The following is a 17,256-nucleotide window of genomic DNA, read 5'->3' on the forward strand; positions in this document are numbered from 1 at the left end:
GAGAGGTATCGCGCGCGGCGTTTGTGGGTCACGTGACGCGACGCACCCCCCCCCCCCCCCCCCCACGCGGTTAACGTAGCGGGTAGGGAAGTTGGCCCAGCGGCTGCTGGGTCGGCTGCTGGCGGTGGTGGCGGGCGTGTGTGAAGCCAGTGGACGCCGCCGCGGGTCTCCAGGTGAGGCCTGCCGACGGTCCCGTCTGCGCGCTACTCGGGCTCGCCGGCAAGTTTCCTCCGGCGACTTGCGGCCCCACATCACCCGGCCCTGGAGTGACCGCGCCCGGGTCCGGCTGCTCGGTCTGCGGTGGGGCTGCCAGACACCATTGCGGAGGCTGGTTACAGCCGAATTTCGGATAACAGCGAATGATGTCTGCATAGGTGTGGGTCTCACGCAGTGTTTCGGACCTGGTTGTATTACAAATTACTGTTGTATCTGCGATGCAGTTGTAACTGGACGTCCTGTGTTTTTATGCTCAATCTGGCCGCCTTACCGGAGGCCCCGAGCCGGCGGGGAGCAGTTGGCGTCCTGGAGGCCTAGGGAGTGGAGCCCGACACTGGGCTGCCGGGGCGGGACATGGAGGCTGGACGATGACCAGCGCCTCCCTGGCTTCAGACTGGTTGGACTGGACTCCCACGCTGTCGTTGCCCTGATGAACTATTCAGGAAGTAAAACACTCTGCGTTTGAGTTTTGCCTTGTTTTTACATTCCATGCTAATGAACGAGTTGCTTGTTGGTGAGGCGCTGATGGACTTGTATGATAAGCCATTTACTTTACCTCGTCGGGAACATCGTTTCTGTTTGGCTTCAGCAAAGGCTTTTCCTTAAAGTCTTGATTGTTAGCACAGATGACAGGTGGACTTTTGATTCAGACTGCCTGAGTTCAAATTTTGGTTCCATCACTATCTCTGCTTCTGGAGAAGGGGTGGGAGGGGGTGGGGAGAGGTGGAGCAGGTCTGAGGATTGACAGATGTGAAGTGCAGAGACTGGGTGGACCTTGTAAAAGCGTTATTATGAAGGTTCAGAAGGCCCCGGGGCAGCCCTCTCCTGAAGTGCAGTGGGCAGTTCTCCAGCTCCCAAATCAGCCTCAAAACCAACTTTACTCTCTTTAGAGTCCTGCCTCTTCTCAGGGATTGGGGCCAAAATGTAAGGTGACTTCTCTCCTATATAACTCATAAGAGCGGTGGTAGAGGCTGGCAGTTACTTCTGGTGATTTGTATTAATAATATAATTTCCCCCGCCCCTTCTATCTAGGAAGATGTTACCAAGTACTTCGGTGAACTCCCCAGTGCAGGGGAACGGAGTGTTGAGTTCCAGGGATGCAGCCAGACACACAGCCGGAGCAAAACGCTACAAATACCTGAGGAGGCTTTTCCGTTTCCGGCAGATGGACTTTGAGTTTGCTGCCTGGCAGATGCTCTACCTATTCACTTCCCCACAGAGAGTTTATAGAAACTTTCACTATAGGAAGCAGACGAAAGATCAATGGGCCAGGGATGACCCGGCTTTCTTGGTCCTGTTAAGTATCTGGCTCTGTGGTAAGTGTTTATCTGCAGGAGAGTTGAGAAATCAGTTGAGTGTTTCAGGTTGGACTTGTCATTTGGAGAATCCTGTTGTCAGCATGCTATGGGTCATAATTTGGGGTTCTCTGAAGCCGTTGTCTTCCTTTCTGAAGTCTCCAAAATCTCACAGGAAAGAGAGTGGTATTCTTCCTGACTTTAAAGGTCCCAAGCAGATGCCAGAGTAAACTGGTTCCTCGGAACTTTGAAAAGCACAGGACAGAGTCATTCCATGTCTTTCAACAGCCATGATAAATACATTGGGCCTGGTGGTTCAAACAGTAAAGAATCTGCCTGCAGTGCTGAAGACCCGAGTTCGATCCCTGGGTCAGGAAGATCCCCTGGAGAAGGAAATGGCTACCCACTCCAGTATTCTTGCCTGGAGAATCCCATGGACAGAGGAGCCTGGTGGGCTACAGTCCATGGAATCGCAAAGAGTCAGACATGACTGAGGGACTAACACTTTCACTTCTCACTTTCATCAGACTGATCCAGAGTGAGGGTTCTGAAAGTACTAATGTGATCTTGAGAAACTGCTTTAAGTTCGCCAATAGTGCACTGAAAGGGTCTGAAACACTTTTAGTGTCTCAGTCGTGTCTGACTTTTTGTGACCCCTTGGACTGTAGCCTTCCAGTCTCCTCTGTCCGTGAAATTCACCAGGCAAGAATATGGGAGTGGGTAGCCATTTCCTTCTCCAGAGGATCTTCCTGAGCCAGGAGTCGAACCTGGGTCTCCTGCATTGCAGGCAGATTCTTTACAATCTAAGCCACCAGGGAAGCCCACCTTTAACTGGGTCTAAACATCTGACTGCCTTCTCAGTAGTGGTCGTATTCTGAATGCTGGGGCTACCCAGGTGAATCACAGATACACAGGGGCCTCTTCAGTAAACATCAGGTATCTCAGGGTAGTTGTGTGTTCCAGGGCGATCTGCATTTCTTAATCAGTTACATCCATTGATAAGATAGCTTAGGGGTTTTGTTTGCATACCTGCATCCCATTCTGGAGTGGGCATCTGAAAGGCAGAAACTGACCTATATGCTTAGAATCTAGCAAAGTGTCTGAATGCATCTTGTAAATCTTTCTTGCAGTGTCCACGATAGGATTTGGCTTTGTACTGGACATGGGGTTTTTTGAGACGATAAAGCTGCTCCTTTGGGTGGTATTCATAGACTGTGTAGGCGTCGGTCTTCTCATATCAACCTTAATGTGGTAAGTACGGAAACTTTGGTTTTTCAGATGCTACTGTAGAGCCTCCCTCTGTTTCCTTCAGAGAGTAGCTGATGGAAAGGGAAACTATATGAATTGAAAAAGCACTGATTGTGTCCGCCAGGATTACCATAACTCATTCTCCTGTGTTGGCAGCTAGAGCAGAAAATACTCTTCAGGGGATGGTCCGCTTTGTCAAACTGCACCAAATAAGTGAATTGACGTCATGATTATGTTGAATTAACAAAATCCCTGATTTTGCAAAAATGTTTCACAGCCAATTCTGCTGAAGTTGTCCAGATCATGGCACAGTATTCTGCTGCCTTGGTCAGCAGGTCATTTCTCGATGGGTAAAATGTGGAGGGTTATGTCATGAAATCTTTGAGTCTTTGACATGAGATGAAGCACATGAAAAAGGATAGTTTTGGTTAAGCTTCCTTCCTGCTGAGACACACGAGCGGGTTTTATTTGACTGAGTTCTCAATCTGACTCTCTCTGGGTTTCCTGTACCAGCAATAGTGTGCTGAGTATCAATTTGGCATTTGATTTTTTTCATGGGTGCTCTTGTGTGGTTAGCGGAAGAGGTGGACATGCGGGTGAGCTCAGCAGGGGGCTGGTGGTTGCTGTTGTGTATCAGAGAAAACACTGGAACCTGAGTTGCAGAGAGACCTGGGTTCAAATGCCAGCTCAGCCATTTACCCTGTCCTTCTTGGGAGATGGAAGTTAATTATCTATTTGTGAGGTATTTGAAAAGCTTGTGCTGTGAAAAGCACCTGGCATACAGTCTGTGCTCAGTAAATGATAGCTGTTAACATTTTGAGCAAGATTGTGAGATGCTAACCTCTGATGATACCAACCTGTTATTTTGCTTTGTAACTTCTGACCAGTCCAATAGGTTTTGTATGTGCTGGGTAGTCAGAAAATGCAGTGCACCCGTAATTGTAAAATTCTAAGTGAAAGTCACTCAGTCATGTCTGACTCTTTGCGACCCCATAGTCTGTGGAATTCTCCAGGCCAGAATACGGGAGTGGGTAGCCTTTTCCTTCTCCAGGGGATCTTTCCAACCCAGGGATTGAACCCAGGTCTCCTGCATTGCAGGCGGATTCTTTACCAGCTGAGCCACAAGGGAAGCTCCTAAAATTCTAAAATCTTACCTTAAAAGGATACTGCTAACTAAGATGGCAGATAGATGGGGAAACAGTGGAAACAGTGGCTGACTTTATTTTGGGGGTTCCAAAATCATTGCAGATGGTAATTATAGCCATGAAATTAAAAGACGCTTACTCCTTGAAAGTTATGACCAACCTAGACAGCATACTAAAAAGCAGAGACATTATTTTGCCAACAAAGGTCCATCTAGTCAAGGCTATGGTTTTTCCAGTGGTCATGTATGGATGTGAGAGTTGGACTATAAAGAAAGCTGAGTGCCGAAGAATTGATGCTTTTGAACTGTGGGTGTTGGAGAAGGCTCTTGAGAGTCCCTTAGACTGCAAGGAGATCCAACCAGTCCATCCTAAAGGAGATCAGACCTGGGTGTTCATTGGAAGGACTGATGTTGAAGCTGAAACTCCAATTCTTTGGCCACTTTATGTGAAGAGCTGACTCATTGGAAAAGACCCTGATGCTGGGAAAGATTGAGGGCAGGAGGAGGAGGGGACGACAGAGGATGAGATGGTTGGATGGCATCACTGACTCAACATGAGTCAGTGACATGAGTTTGGGTGGACTCCTGGAGTTGGTGATGGACAGGGAGGCCTGGTGTGCTGCAGTTCATGGGGTCACGAAGAGTTGGACACAACTGAGCAACTGAACTAATGAAAAATCTTCTGACTGTGGAGGAGGAGAAGCTGAAAAGAGTGGTGAGGCTGGGTGCAATTGTGTGGTTTGCGTTTGAGCAGAGGAAGCCTAGACTAGTGTGGTGATTCCAGAAGTAGAGGATGGTGGGGAAGAGGGGGAGCCCAGGGCCTCTAGGGTGGCCTGCAGGCTGTAGGCTTAGGAGTGCCCATGTGGGCTTCGGGTGCAGGTGCATTCCATGTGGTTCGTGCTGAGTTCAGGAGACTTGTTGATAATGAAATAAAGGTTCATTAGACACTGGGGGAGGGAACTTGGAAGCTGCAGCAGTCTGGCCAACATGAGGATGTGACTGGCATTCTTAATCTGAAGGTGGGAGGGGAGGACTCAGCTGTCTTTGAGCTCTCCCGGGAGGAATGTCAGTGTTTTAGAGATGAGACCTGGATGAAGGCCAGAAGCCTGGGAAGTACCTGTTTAAGGGCTAAGCAGAGGGGTGGGGGCGGCAGCAGGACTACTGAATGGGAGCCCTTGGATGGTGAGCTAAATGCTTCTTACTCCATTCACTCTATAGCACAGTCTTGGCTCAAGTGGAAGGTGTTTTGGTAAGTTCCAGTTTGTTCTAGCAGAGCACTCGGATCTTGACATTTTCAGACAATTTGAGTATAGGACTGTTTTATTAGTACTATAACACGTCTCGTTTCTTTTTCTATTTCCACTGTAGGCATAGCATTTTTCTTAACAGTATCTTTGAAATCACATGTAGAAGCAACCATCGAATTTCCGTAACTGTTTTACAATCCTTTCTGTTCTTTTCCTTTGAAGACCTGTCTTTCTGTTACCTGGATGTCTGTCTTTTCATTTATTCATCATTTAAAGGAACCATGAGACCATGCTGTGGAACAGAGGCATGAGCTTGAGTGATTGTTCCTGTGGCTGGAGATGTCACTAGCCACTCTTTCCTTACTGGTTCCTCCAGTACTGAACTTTCCACAGTGGGGCGGGGGTTGGCAGGGTGTATGTGACCCCAGTCTTAGGCCGCAGACCTGTTCTCTATTTGTGTTCACTCTCTAGGTGATCTTATTCAAGTTCATGGCTTTTAATACCATCTGCAGACATGAATCTGTATATCCCCTGTGTGCACTGCTCCTCTAAGCTTCTAGACCTTCTTTCTATATTTCCTACTTCTTCACCATAACAGGGCCAGGTCCAAACTCCTGTACTCTCCCCTTCCTGCACCCAGATCACTCTTGGTGCAGCCACTCCTGCCTCAGTGGCATCTCCGTCTTTCACTTGTTTTAGGGCAGAAGTCTCAGTTGTCCTCGACTAATCTTTTTCTCTGGTTCCCGCTGTCTAGTACTCAACTCGTTCCCGCCTCCAGCTCTAATCGTCCCCAGGCCAGCACCTCCGCTGCTGCAACCCTCTTCATCTCCTCCTCACAGTAACCTCCCTCTTGCCTTTTTGCTTCCATTCTTGTCCCCAGGGTCTGTTCTCAGATCGCAGCCAGAGGAACCCCGTCAAAACAGTAAGTCAAACGTCCTTTTGGGAACTCCACAGTGACTTATTCCACCAAGAGTAAAAGCCAAACGTCTGACAGCGACCACAGGGTCTATAAGATGCTCCTTTTTCTTTTCCCATTTCATTCCCTGCTGTCTTCTCACCAGTTGCAGGCGCTCTGAGCCCCTACCCCTACCCCTCCTCAAGCAGGCCAAGCCCTCCCCCACCTCTGTGCTCAAGACTCCTCTCTGCTTGGAAGGCTCTGCCCCAGGGGTTCCCATCACTGCCCCTGGTTCTTTGCCCAGATGTCACTTTCTCATGACTCTCATCATAGTTAACGTTTCACCTGTTCAGTTTTTCTCCATAGGGCCATCTGACTGTATTGTTGTCAATCCACTCCCACTAGATTGAAGGCAGAAATTTGTTTACCACCATGTCTCCAGTGTCTGGAATGATGCTTGAGCTATAGAAGATAGTCAGTAAATACGCATGGGGTTAATTTTATTGTATTATGAAAGAAATGTTATCTTTTTCTTCAGGTTTATCTCCAATAAGTATTTAGTGAAACGGCAGAGCAGAGACTATGATGTGGAGTGGGGCTATGCCTTCGATGTGCATCTGAATGCTTTTTATCCTCTCCTGGTCATTTTGCATTTTATACAGCTTTTTTTCATCAACCGTAAGTAGCAGTTACTTCTGAACTTGTTATCAGAAAGTCTTCATTGTACCCACTGAAAAAAGATTCATTGTCCGTGTCTCTTCGGCAGATGTCATCCTAACAGACACATTTATTGGATATTTAGTTGGAAATACCTTATGGTTGGTTGCTGTTGGCTACTATATCTATGTAACTTTCTTAGGATACAGTGGTAAGTAATTGATTTTTTTTGGTTGACAACACTACAGGGAGGGGAGAAGTTGTAACAGTAATACAATGAGCTTTTATGGAGCTGGCACTGTCCCTGGTGTTTTACGTAAATTCTCCCTGTTAATCTTTAGTTATACGATACAGGTTTACTATTCCCCATTTTTCAAATGAGGAGACAAGCCCAGAGAGATTAATTAATTTATCCATGGTCCCGTCTATCCAAAGTGGCATTGCTGGTATATAACAAACTTTATAATTTCAAGGAACCATGTTAAACCATACTGATGCTCTCCAGGTTTCTTACAGGAATCCATGACGAGTTTCTTTTCTCCCAGGCTTTTGGGTTCTGGGTTACCAGCAGTCAATCAGATGAGGAAAGGGTTGGCTCCAGTGTATGGGCATGTTTAAAACCTTTGCCATATTTTCTGTTTTATGATGGGGGACGATTCTGAAATATTCTTCATTTTGTAAACATCTGTGTTGGTCCCAGGCCACCTGCTGGACTGGAGACTCCAGCCTAGGGGTGAGAGGTACTGTGGATAATCACAGAAGATTAAGGCTAGCTTCTGCTGAGCTCAGGATATGTTTATAAATTCATTATTCAATCCTGCTACTGGTTCATCTTTCATAGTATGAATGAGAACCATATTTATTTTTCTTCATGTATGTTAAGAAATGACTGCTCTTAAGAGTTAAATTTAGAGATCTTATGACTTGTCAGTGTCATGTATTTTAGCCCTTTCCTTTATTGTCCCTCTAGATGATTAGGATCTTACTGTAAACCTAAGTCACTTGGACGCACATGTGACTGATTCCACTGGTCAGAGAGTCCCCTTGACTTTGTCAGGAACCCCCCACCCCCAAACTGTAACACCTTGTTTTGGGCATTGGGGAGGTTCTGTCTCTAGTTCTGGGGAGATGGAAGTGGATTTTGGATCACTGTCCTGGTAACTCCCTACAATTTAGAAGATTGTTTGGGCACGCTCAGTTTTGGTTTGGGGAGTACTTGTTTGAGAAATACTTAGGTTTGAATGCATGGGCTATGAACCCACTAATAGGAAACCACAAGTGAGAGAGAAAGAAACACAGATACCTGAGGGTGGGTTTTATATTTGAGAGCTTCATTTCTTTCCTAAAGTCTGGGATACTAGTTGAGATCTCACCTTCTCAAAGTGGAGGTGTGACACTCCCTTAGTTGGGAAATCTCAAACAGCTGAAAGTTGGTTTTTTCCTATAACGTCATCCATCTCTGCTGGTACATTAAGGTGGGAAGCTTCTGAAGCATCACAGGTTTAAATTCAGCACTTCATCCATTACTAACTGGCGATGTTGACTCTCACCCTTAACCTGAACCCTGGTCCTTCTCCAGCACTGCCGTTTTTGAAAAACACAGTGACTCTCCTCTACCCGTTCGCACCGCTCATCCTGCTGTACGGACTGTCTCTAGCGCTGGGCTGGAACTTCACCCACGCGCTGTGCTCCTTCTACAAGTACAGAGTGAAGTGAGCCGGGGGCCCGACGTCTGAGCAGCAGCAAAGTGTTGGTGAGGTGGTGATGTCTCATGAAACCTGTAAATACACTATCACTGTAGATATCTTAAAGGTATGAAGTTTGCAGATTTGAAGAAGTGTAAATGTTAATACTTAGTACATTCCTTAAAAGTAATTAAATGTACATTTCTACAATAAATATTTTTTAAACTAAAGTGTTACCTTTTATTCATAAATATTTGCACACAGAATGATACACAAAGTACTAAGGCTATGAGGAAAATAAAAAGGTAAAACTTTTTAACATAAATTATTTTCGAATGCCTATCCACATGATAATAGTCATATGTGTCCCATCCCCTCCCCAACTGTTACTGACAAGGTACAGAGCCACCCCCATTTCTAACAGGCCGCATTTTAAACTTTTATATAAGCCACAGGGTCCTAGTTTAAGCTTTAAAAGTCTCCTTAGGAATCAGTGAACTACAGGCAGTAAATGTTACTAATAGCCATTATTTATGCAAGAAAACAAAACCAACCAACAAAATGCAGTAGATTGCAGAGGCCCCCAGAAGCCATTCTTGGCTCCGGGAGCTGTGTAGCCACATGAGGTGCGAGTGAGCCTCTGTTGTAACACTGATAACCATGGGCTTAACAACTGAGGCTCTTTCTTTCTTTCTTTCAAGACTCTCCAAAACATACAAATCTACTATTGTTTTCTAACTGAAAATAGTCCCGGTAAGCTATTATTATATATCAGTGTTAAAACTATAATAATAAAAAAGCTTGGTACTCATGAAGTTTTACCTGTTTTTTATTAGAAGGAGTCTTGAATTCAACATGGCTTTTTAAACTTCTTTATTTCAAATACACATGAACGGTTGTGGCACAGAGAAACAGTGATGAAGGCACAGTCAACGGGACCAGTTATCAGCTTTTCAGTTTTAGCAGCAAATTAGAAAATAAATAATCTGCCTTTGAAAATCCAACAGGACCTAAAATATTACTACAGTTATTACCAATCCGACCAATGAAGATGTTATCAGGAAAATATGTACAGTATATTTCAGGGGAGAAAAAACCTTGGTACAAGCTGGAAAAGCAGTTCTTCAGGCAGCGTCTCCCAGGGGTGCTTCCAGAGACACCCCAACCGCCAAGACAGCCTTTCCAAATGGAGTTTGTTCTCAAGGAGAAATGCTTTAGTCCTTCATCCCATAAATGAAACAATGGTTACATTTAATCAGCTGATTTCTAAAATCTTTCTTAGAAAACACGACCGACTACACGGAAAATGTCAGATCTGCTGGCAGTGCATCTTACAGTACTGTCAATAGCGGCCATCATTAAGGCTCTGAGACTATGTCTTCAAAAGGTATTTTCACCCAAATTTCAGCAAACTGAGCATTTAGAACAAATAATGGAATGCTTATCAAACTCAAGTACCAAATCTTTTGATTCCAGGGCAATTTGCTAATCACTAATGCTCTGAATTAAACAGCCTTCCTCGTGTCCAAGAGTATGGAATGTCCCCCACAACAGACCATCCTTACTCTAGAGGAGTTTTAGCACCACAGTTCCTAACGTTTTTCCACACAAAGTGTTTCCAGTCCAACACCCAGTTTACATTTTTTTGAATGACATCTAAATTCTCCACTCACATACTCTGAAGCTCCAGCCCCTTCTGGTTTGTTCCTCTGGAAATGCTCTAGCTAGCACCCTAACAGGTGAAGCGAGTGTTTCAGGTAAGAAGAGTCAAGTTTCTGTATAGATATTGACGATATGGGTAAATAAATATAAAAAAGGCCTTTTTTTTTTAGTAATACTCTTGTAGTGGTCTCTTCAGCACTGTAGTTCCACATGCATTGAAGAAATGAAGCATATTAGTTAAGTCATATATATGTTAAGATTAATAATTAAAGATATACAATTCTCAAACCAAATCTCACACACTATAAACATTGCTCCACAGCTTAGAAATGTTTCCTTCTCTTTAGGACTTCAGATATGATTACGACTCAAATCTTCAACTTTTTGATAACTTTAGCCTCTCATTTTCTTTCATTCAACTTTTCTTAGAGCTATGGCAATATAGTCAAAGAAGCACAAAAAATACAGATAAACCAAATTAAAACAGCAATTAACAGTTTGGGAGCAGAAGTATTTTTGAAAATATATGTGAATTACAAAACTTTGTTTAGCACATATAGGATTTGATCTGTGCTTAGTAATACAGAGTAGATTATTTGATCTCTACACAAAGGCATACTTTTTTTTCCCTCTTAATAGCTTATTTAAAATACCACTGTTCATTCTTAATAATAACTGACAGGCTCAGAACAATCAAAATCAACATAAAGTGACACTGATTCCAGGAAAAATATGCCTTACTAGATCCTGTTCCTGTGATGTCACGCTAGCAGTTCCTTTATGAAACATGCTACTAAGCTGCTCCAAGTTTTTGCCAATAACCTTCTAACGAAAATTAACAGGTCTTTGGGAGAGAATCCCAGATGAGACTTGGATATATAATCTGGTAGGACAAGACTTTATTCATGTGTTTATCAAGAAATAACCCAACTATGTGTAAAAAAAAAATGAAACTACAACACTTACTAACACCATACACAAGAAATAAACTCAAAATGGATTAAAGATTTAAATGTAAGGCCAGAAACCATAAAACTTTTACAGGAAAACATACGTGGTACACTCTGACATACATCACAGCAAGATTCTCCATGACCAACCTCCTAGAGTAATAGAAATAAAAACAAGAGTAAACAAATGGGACTTAATTAAAAGCTTTTGCATGGCAAAGGAAGTAAGATTAAAAGACAGCCCTCAGAATGGAAGAAAAAACAATAAGCAAACGAAACAACTGACAAAGGATTAATCTCCAAAATATACAGGCAGCTCATGCAGCTCAAAACCAGAAAAACAACCCAATCAAAAAATGGATGGATGATCTAAACACACATTTCTCAGAAGACATATAGATGGCCAACAAACATGAAAAGATGCTCAATATAGCTCATTATTAATGCAAATCAGAACTACAAGGAAGTATCACCTCATGCCAGTCAGAATGGTCATCAGTAAAAAACCTACAAACAATGAATGCTGGAGAAGATCTGGAGAAAGGGGAACCCTCTCGCACTGTTGGTGGGAATGTAAATTGATACAGCTAGTATGACAATTCCTTAAAACACTAGGAATAGAATTACCACATGGCCCAACAACCCCACTACCGGGCATATAGCCTGAGAAAACCATAAATGAAAGAGACACATGTAATCCCAATGTTCATTGAAGCACTTTTTACAATAGATAGGACATGGAAGCAACTTAGATGTCCATCAACAGATGAATGGATAAAGAAATTGTGGTACATATATACAGTGGAATACTACTCAGCTATTAAATAAAAAAGGATGCATCTGAGTCAGTCCTAGAGATGGATGAACCTAGAGCCTATTATACAGAGTGGTCAGTCAAAAACAGAAAGACAAATAGTGTATATTAACGTGTGCATATGGAATCTACAAAGATGGTACTGATGAACCTATTTGCAGGGCAGCAGTGGAGATGCAGACACAGACAACAGATCAGTGGACACAGCTGGGAAAGGAGAGGTGGGACAGAAAGAGAGGAGCATGGAAACACACACATTACCATACGTGAACATCAAGTGAGAATTTGCTGCGTGACCCAGGAAACAACCCAGTGCTCTGTGACGACCTAGGGGGGTGGGGTACAGTGGGAGGGGGTTTCAGAAGGGAGGGGACATGTGTGTACCTGTGGCTGATTCATGCTGATGTATGGCAGAAACCGACACAATATTGTAAGGCGGTTATCCTCCAATTTAAAAAATAAAAATGAAATAACACACCAGAAGGAATCAAGTAGAAGACTTTTCTGCTTCACCTCTTTTAAACATCATATTCATTTTCTATTGCTGCATTAAATCATGGCAAATTTAAAAGCTTAAGACAACACCCATTTATTAATCTCACAGCTCTGTAGGCCAGGAGTCCAGGCAGGCAGGACTGCACTCTCTGCTCAAGGTCTCACAAGGCTGGAATCCAGGTGCTGGCGGGGACCAGGCTCTTGCCTGCTGAAGCAGAGTCCATCTGCAGACTCCTTCAGATTGCTGGCTGAGTTCAATTCCTGTGGCTGCAGGACTGCAGTTTCCATTCCCTTGGCTGCCAGCTGGGGCCTCTCAGCTCAAGAGGCATTTCTCCTCATGTGGCTGTCCCCATCTGAAACCAGCCATGGTGTCTCAGGTCCTCCTGCTTTGAATCTCTGACTTCTGCTGACAGCCTGAGAACACTCAGGGCCCACATGAATTGGTTAGCTGTTCCCAGATAATCTCCCTTTTGCTGTACAACATAATTATGGATAACACTCACAGGTTCACATACACTCAAAATCTACAAAGTCACTGGGGGTCATCCACAGAAGTCTGGCTGCTACAAATACACACTGCTATTAATTAGAGTAATCTTTCCAAACATGCTGTTTGCATATAATCACACTTGGCTTCGAGGACAGCACTGTTGGCAGACAATTTTTTCATTACTAGGACACATTTAAGAGAAGACTTCACAGCATTGCTGAAGTTTTTCTAATTATTTACTGATGCAATTGTTGATCTAAAAAGCTATAAAAGACATCTCCAACAGTTGAATTAACCTATACATACATGTCTACAGCCTGTGTGCTAAATAATCCACGTGCATTCATGTTTTCCAAAGCTTGTCCTATCACAAGCTTTGGAACCTCAACCTCAAGTTGGAGATCTTACTGGACTCCAATAGCAGAGATAGTGACGTAAGAACGTAAAGAACGCATGAGACTGACAGCAACCAATTTAGAACTGGATCTCAGAAACCTGGAAATAGGTCCTCAACTTTCTCTTCTCCCCACAAATACTCATCATCATTTACACTATGATATATTCTGCATGTCTGCTTTGAGCTTCGTGATTGCAACTCATTATTCTAAAATGATTCTAAAAAGGATCCTAAAATGTTCATATTAGCACTCTTGACATAGTGCTGTCCTATAGAATTTTCCGGGATGATGGAGATGTTCTATATCTGTGCTGTTTGATCCAGTGGCCACTAGCCAAGGGAGAGCCAGTGTAACTACAGAGCTGAATGTTTTCTTAACTTAAGTAGCTGCCTGGTGTCCAGTGGCTACTGCAGAGGACAGCACAGACATCATGCCAGACACAGAGAAAAGTGAAATTAGTCCCACCACCTGACACTTCTCCCCACTCACTCTTTGGGAAAAAGTGGTTCAGCGCCCATTCAAGGGCAAGTATTTACCTCCTCTCTGTTCCAGGTTCCCTAATCTTCTGTCCCAATACTTCAGTCCCTAACATGATTCTTAAGGGCAACCACTAGGATTGCCTGTTCTTGGCAAGCTTCTAACTGTCTAGAGGAAATCAGGGGAGGAGAGCTCAGCAAACAAGAGGCTGCACGGACACCTGTACAGCAGGGGATGGACAGGAAGCACGACGGACACGCTTGCCCACAGGCGCTTGACGTTTGGTCAGAGTGAGTACATGTCTGTGCACACACACACCCCACAAGGAGAAACGAGACAGTTGAGACTGTGTGTGTGTGTGTGCGCGCGCGCGCGCAAGTGTGGGGCAAGGACAGCAGCTGAAGAGAGTTCAGGAAAAGGAAGAGGAGTGTGGGCTGGAAGAGTTGGTCCCCCCCCCCCCCGCCCAGATCCCGTCTGGGTACCTGCCACGTGTCGGCAGTGTTCTGGGCTCAAGGAGGCGCTGGTAACAAACTCACAGGGAGGAAGAGGTGCACAGGGGAGTCCTTGAAAGATAAGATGTGGCTAAAACTCTTCTCAGGAACAGGAGGGATGAGCTAGTGAGTTTTCACCCCCAGCTCTGCAGAGCTGCCTGGCTAAGGCTCAGTCTCAAGACATACACCCTGAAAAAGGGCCAGGAACTGCCGTTACTGTCACCTCCTTGCACTCTCAGAGCATGGCCTTTCTTCCTCAAGTCAGAGTCAGCTACTTGGGAAGCAGAGAAACAAGGGGCTTCTAAACCCACCTCCAGATTTTCACCTCCTGACACTGAGTTGTTAGAGCAGCAATTTAGTATATGAAGCTGGTTCCAATGTTTTATAATGAGAGGCTATGTTTTTCCAGTGAAGTTTCCCTGCCAGGCACTGGGCCAAGGAGAGTTGGGGAGAAAAGGTAAGTTAAAGAAAATACAAAGTAAAATTTAAAAACCTTGAGGAAAATGTTTAACTGGACGTTGACATAAAAATAATCATTGTTGGCAACATTTAACTTTTAAATCAAGAACCATTCAAGTAACGGAAAAAATTGTACCCTATCTGTGTTTTCCATCCTTTTTCACTGCATGACCCTGTAGAGAAAATAAGGCTGTTTGAAAGCTATTTGTTCAGCCTACTGGGTACAAGTGACACTTCTCCAAGCTAAAGGCAACCAGCTAGAACCTCCAGTGCCCAAGGCCTTAGCCATGGGCGATTCTGAAAGCCCAGAGGATTTCACCTCTGCACACCTGTAACTGCCTGCAACCCATCTGGGGACACCACAGTGATTGGGAACTGATGTTGATAATTCATAATTTTGTAAAAGACTTCCGTTAAGATCACTGACCACCAAGGCTGATAATATTTTTGTCTACAGTAATGACATCATGTGGAATTGCAGGTTTAAGAGTAATAAATACTCTTTGGATGTGAATTTACTTAGAAGTTCATATTGGAACAGAATAAATTATTTTGAAAAACATACACCTGTTACAATACCTTTCACCAAAACCCCACCATTACAATTACATTTTTCTTTAAAATTAAACCAACTGTGACTCATACAACAACATTACCTAGAAAACATTTTGTCAGAACTGAGAATGAGTGCAGATATAAAAGCATCAAGAGAAAATGCATCTAATTCATGGATTTTAGACAAAGATTAATACAGAAAGAAGAGTTTGTCATTTTACATATTAGAGGAAATGTAATGACTTCAGTGTATGGTAATCTGGGTTGAAATGCAACACCCTTGCACATTAAAACTTACCAGACTGATTTTTTGTGGCTACACACCGTACATAGTATAGTAAAGTAACCCTCAAGAAGGACACTGGTCTTTAAAATCTTGGCTTTAAGGAATGACAAACGGCTTTGAAAATATTTTGCTCAGAATCACTGTGATTATAAAAGTACTTCAGTTAGGAAATCAATCTAGAATCATTCTTAAATGGCAGTGCATTTGAAAAATGGCATTAACTTGTAATGTTTGCATTTCCAAAGAAAAATATAGAAAGAACTTAAAAAAGCAAGGTAACTGGTTTTCAAAAAAAGTATTGATTCAAAAATTTACTGCACAAAAATATGTACTTCTTAAGTGTTTCTAATAAATTAACTCCATAACATTTTAGGTATATTTATATATTATATATATATATAATCCCTGATTATCTATAAAAGAGGGTCTATAATACTAAAATAAATGAACTTCAAAAGTACCCCCTTCATAAAATGTATTTAACATTAATTTTTCTCAAATTTAATGAATGTAACAATATGTACAACTCTTATGTATTAGTATAATACCAAAATAGTACAAGTCATATTAACAGGCTGTCATAACTGTAAAACGTTTGAGTTGAGTTAAAACTGGAGGACAGCTTAGATTCAAATGAATACAACTATCCGTGGGAGATTCATTTTCCAAGTGGAAATATGACAATCATTTTATCTACAGTAGATTTCACGAGAGGTAGAATTCAAGTTACCAAAAAAACGTACGTGCTTAGCTGTCTTTAATCAACAAATTCACAGGGAAAAAAATGTGTTGGTTTCTTAGGAGATGGTCAGTTTGTGACTTTTTTAATATGGATCTGAAATACAAGATAGTGAACAGCATGATATGGCAATCAATTTTCAATTCGAAAAAGATCTTAAGTATGAAATCCAAATGTTGTAAAAAAAAAAAAGTAGAATCTAAGCTGTTTCACTGATTTCATGTATTGTCTTACCTCATTAAGAATGGCCCAAACAGCAGAATTCTGAATAACTGAAAGTCGGAAGGCTGAAATGGGGTTTAGGTTGGGATCCACCATCCCTTCTGCAACACCGTTCACAAATTTCCCTGCAAAGGAAAAATCAACACTTGTTTGGGTAAGACCGAAACAAGCACACATAAACTATCAGTGGCTTAAAGCAGGGAAGGAAAACACCAAAATGTTTCCAGTAGATGTTTTTACACAAAGGATGGATGAATTTTGTTTTCTTCCTACTATCTTTATTCCAGGTTTAAATTTTTCACAAAGTAGTACATGCTTTAAAACATGAGCAGCAACCTATTTAACAGGCAGAGCTGTAAAAAGTAAATATATTCTGACATCAGCTAACACAAGTTTTTAGTAAAATATGACTTACAAGCCTTACAAAACATACTCCTCACCATCTCTCAGTCTGCTTTGAGGATTGAGTCAATAGTAACAAATCTCACTGCTTTAATTAGACACACACACAATGGTTGGCCTTGAGTGATTTCCAAGGTCAAATCTAGGAGGAATTAAGATATGATACATCTTCAAGGCAGGTCTAATATAAAACTCCATTATAAATGACAAGCTCATAAAGCTCTCCTGTAAGGATAAGGACCAAGACCTTCTAGAAAAGATAATAAGCTCTCTACTCTACTTTTCTTGCTGTGAGGAAACAGCAAGGAAACAAAAACACTGTCGAAAAAGTGTCAGAAAAATGGTTGTTCTGAGTCACACTGCTCTAAGTCAGAGATTGGCAAACTTCCTAAAAACAGCAGATAGTAAATATTTCAGGTTTTGTGGCTC

At 42.7% G+C, this 17,256-nt stretch overlaps 2 protein-coding genes across 11 annotated transcripts in view; one reads left to right on the plus strand and one right to left on the minus strand.

Annotated features, from left to right (window-relative positions):
* Positions 1–44: 44 nt before the first annotated feature.
* Positions 45–12,296, plus strand: UNC50 (unc-50 inner nuclear membrane RNA binding protein). 6 transcript variants are annotated; one of them, XM_020903953.2, is made up of 6 exons: positions 45–173; positions 1,249–1,532; positions 2,642–2,762; positions 6,584–6,723; positions 6,812–6,913; positions 8,282–12,296. In XM_020903953.2, exons 2-6 carry the CDS (start codon positions 1,253–1,255, stop codon positions 8,416–8,418), a joined length of 780 nt encoding a protein of 259 aa, XP_020759612.1. In that variant the 5' UTR covers positions 45–173; positions 1,249–1,252; the 3' UTR covers positions 8,419–12,296. The 6 variants fall into 6 exon arrangements, with proteins under 6 accessions (XP_020759612.1, XP_070330788.1, XP_020759613.1 ...); XM_070474687.1 differs by having other exon boundaries at positions 1,253–1,532; XM_020903954.2 differs by lacking the exon at positions 45–173 and adding an exon at positions 188–376.
* Positions 9,244–17,256, minus strand: part of MGAT4A (alpha-1,3-mannosyl-glycoprotein 4-beta-N-acetylglucosaminyltransferase A) — a 123,811-nt gene continuing 115,798 nt past the window's right edge. For 3 of the 5 annotated variants that reach the window (XM_070474674.1, XM_070474676.1, XM_020903951.2), the window contains 2 exons: positions 16,438–16,550; positions 9,244–16,299 (listed from right to left, as the gene is read on the minus strand). In XM_070474674.1, coding sequence (XP_070330775.1) covers positions 16,273–16,299; positions 16,438–16,550 — 140 coding nt within the window. In that variant the 3' untranslated portion in view covers positions 9,244–16,272. Of the gene's footprint in view, positions 16,300–16,437; positions 16,571–17,256 lie in introns of those variants that run through there. The other 2 variants (XM_070474678.1, XR_011490534.1) reach the window with 2 other exon arrangements.

The sequence above is a fragment of the Odocoileus virginianus genome, chromosome 2, assembly GCF_023699985.2.
Source record: "Odocoileus virginianus isolate 20LAN1187 ecotype Illinois chromosome 2, Ovbor_1.2, whole genome shotgun sequence".
Lineage (NCBI taxonomy): Eukaryota > Metazoa > Chordata > Mammalia > Artiodactyla > Cervidae > Odocoileus > Odocoileus virginianus.

Coding starts and splice junctions, on each gene's coding strand:
- UNC50 (XM_070474681.1), top strand. CDS start 752: ATGATAAGCCATTTACTTTACCTCGTCGGGAACATCGTTTCTGTTTGG. Junction 850..1,248: donor ATTGTTAGCACAGATGACAG/GTGGACTTTTGA, acceptor CCTTCTATCTAG/GAAGATGTTACCAAGTACTT. Junction 1,533..2,641: donor GTTAAGTATCTGGCTCTGTG/GTAAGTGTTTAT, acceptor TCTTTCTTGCAG/TGTCCACGATAGGATTTGGC.